A 1,547-nucleotide genomic window follows, 5' to 3' on the forward strand; every position below is an offset into this window, starting at 1 on the left:
GCCTTTCTCTGTCACTGGTAAGAAGATGAACTAGCAAAGAGAGCAATTCATCGTCTTACCAAAGTGACTCTTGGATCTTGCTTTCGAAATTCATCATTTTGGATGATAGCCCATAAACCTTAGAGAGAGTGAGATGAAGAAAAAGAGAAATGGAGAGAAGAATTAGCTGCTATAGTATACTCTAACATACCAACTACAACCATAAAAGCATGAAACATAAGAAATAGTGGAAGATTAAGAACTGAATGCCTAAGAGAGAGAGAGAGAGACAAGATTGAAAATAAATCAATGTACATGTGGGTACTACAGGTTTCACTTACCATATCAACGGTATCATGCAATAAAGATTAACAGCTTGACAGACAAAAACGCTAGCAACAATTAATCCTAATTGACTAAAAAATAACAAAATAATTTTTATAAATGTACATGCACCAATCCTTACATTAATTCATAACCTAATGAATTTAATAATAAATTAGCCATAAGAACAACCAATGCAGAAGCAACAAATCTAAAAAAAATGAATAATAAATGTATAAGCCACATAAAGCTACTCACGTTTTCCCACATATGACGCTTATGAGCACAATCCCTGGCAAGAAACCAAGAGCTGTTCTCCAGTTGTACCTATAAGGCGCTCCTTCTTTATACCACAGCGGGATACGGACCTGTAGATACATACAATATGAGACTATTAAAGCTGGCAATGTCTTACTAGAGGCCTTCTGCCTTCTCTAGAATCTCTCTCTGGTAGTTGGTGAGGAGTCGCCATGCTTTTTTTAATGAGCCACACCCACTAATAGCCACGCCTATATAATTAATTTTTATTGATTTTTTTCTGATATAAAAAATTGAACTTTCTGCCAGTGCACTATGATCCTCCTCTGAAGCTGATTTTGAAGCAGCCACAATTAATTTCATCGCATTCAGGCGGCTTACACTCACAGTGACAGTTACACGGACAATCACATTCAGGGCACTACAAAAAAGAATCATGATACAACTGTTGATAATTTTATTACTACTAATAATAATAGGAAGAGGAGGAGGCATTACCTGTGCACAAAGCCCAGGGCCAGTTGATTCTGGACACAAATGAACACCTTTGCAATATTCTGATACAACTTTAAAACAGTGGCATGAGAAAACTTGACCAAAAAACGTACTGCATTGCTACAAAATAAGATAAAAAGAGCAGGATATACATTTTGTGCTTGAAATTCAATAGCAGACTGACTTGTTGAGAAGGACAAATACGATCTAGCAAGGTTCCAGAACTGGGGGTCTGGCAATCACATTTCTGTGCTAGCAGAATACAACACTGGCCACAACCACCACACTGGCACTCATAGTCCTTACAATAAGCCGGGTACCAGTCCCTGTTACCATAATGACTCTATATTTAATAATAAAATGATAGATTAAGTATCATTGAAACTTACTAGTAAAATTTTTCTCAAGCAAAGAAGAAATAAGAGAACGGCCACAAAGATGATAATAGCTATTACTACGATAATGGCGGGGGATATGAGCAGAGAAGGACT

The 1,547-nt window shown here is 36.8% G+C and overlaps 1 protein-coding gene across 1 annotated transcript; it reads right to left on the reverse strand.

The window, feature by feature from the left end:
• Positions 1 to 47: 47 nt before the first annotated feature.
• Positions 48 to 1,538, reverse strand: LOC109592614 (uncharacterized). Its single transcript, XM_020008023.1, has 9 exons — positions 1,446 to 1,538; positions 1,241 to 1,399; positions 1,060 to 1,176; positions 719 to 982; positions 562 to 671; positions 446 to 514; positions 321 to 395; positions 191 to 249; positions 48 to 118 (listed from the first exon to the last, which is right to left on the reverse strand). The coding sequence occupies exons 4-9, from the start codon at positions 773 to 775 to the stop codon at positions 48 to 50; spliced, it is 441 nt and encodes a 146-aa protein (XP_019863582.1). The 5' UTR covers positions 776 to 982; positions 1,060 to 1,176; positions 1,241 to 1,399; positions 1,446 to 1,538.
• Positions 1,539 to 1,547: the final 9 nt, after the last annotated feature.

The sequence above is a fragment of the Amphimedon queenslandica genome, unplaced genomic scaffold (genome assembly GCF_000090795.2).
Source record: "Amphimedon queenslandica unplaced genomic scaffold, v1.1 AMPQUscaffold_4580_Cont23442, whole genome shotgun sequence".
NCBI lineage: Eukaryota > Metazoa > Porifera > Demospongiae > Haplosclerida > Niphatidae > Amphimedon > Amphimedon queenslandica.

What these genes read in the sequence shown, in the direction of transcription:
- LOC109592614 (XM_020008023.1), bottom strand. Translation starts at nt 775, where the DNA reads ATGGCGACTCCTCACCAACTACCAGAGAGAGATTCTAGAGAAGGCAGA. An exon ending in AGCGTCATATGTGGGAAAAC is followed by an intron (nt 515 to 561) that starts GTGAGTAGCTTT and finishes CATTTTTTTTAG; the next exon opens with ATTTGTTGCTTCTGCATTGG. An exon ending in TGCATGATACCGTTGATATG is followed by an intron (nt 250 to 320) that starts GTAAGTGAAACC and finishes TCTCTCTCTTAG; the next exon opens with GCATTCAGTTCTTAATCTTC.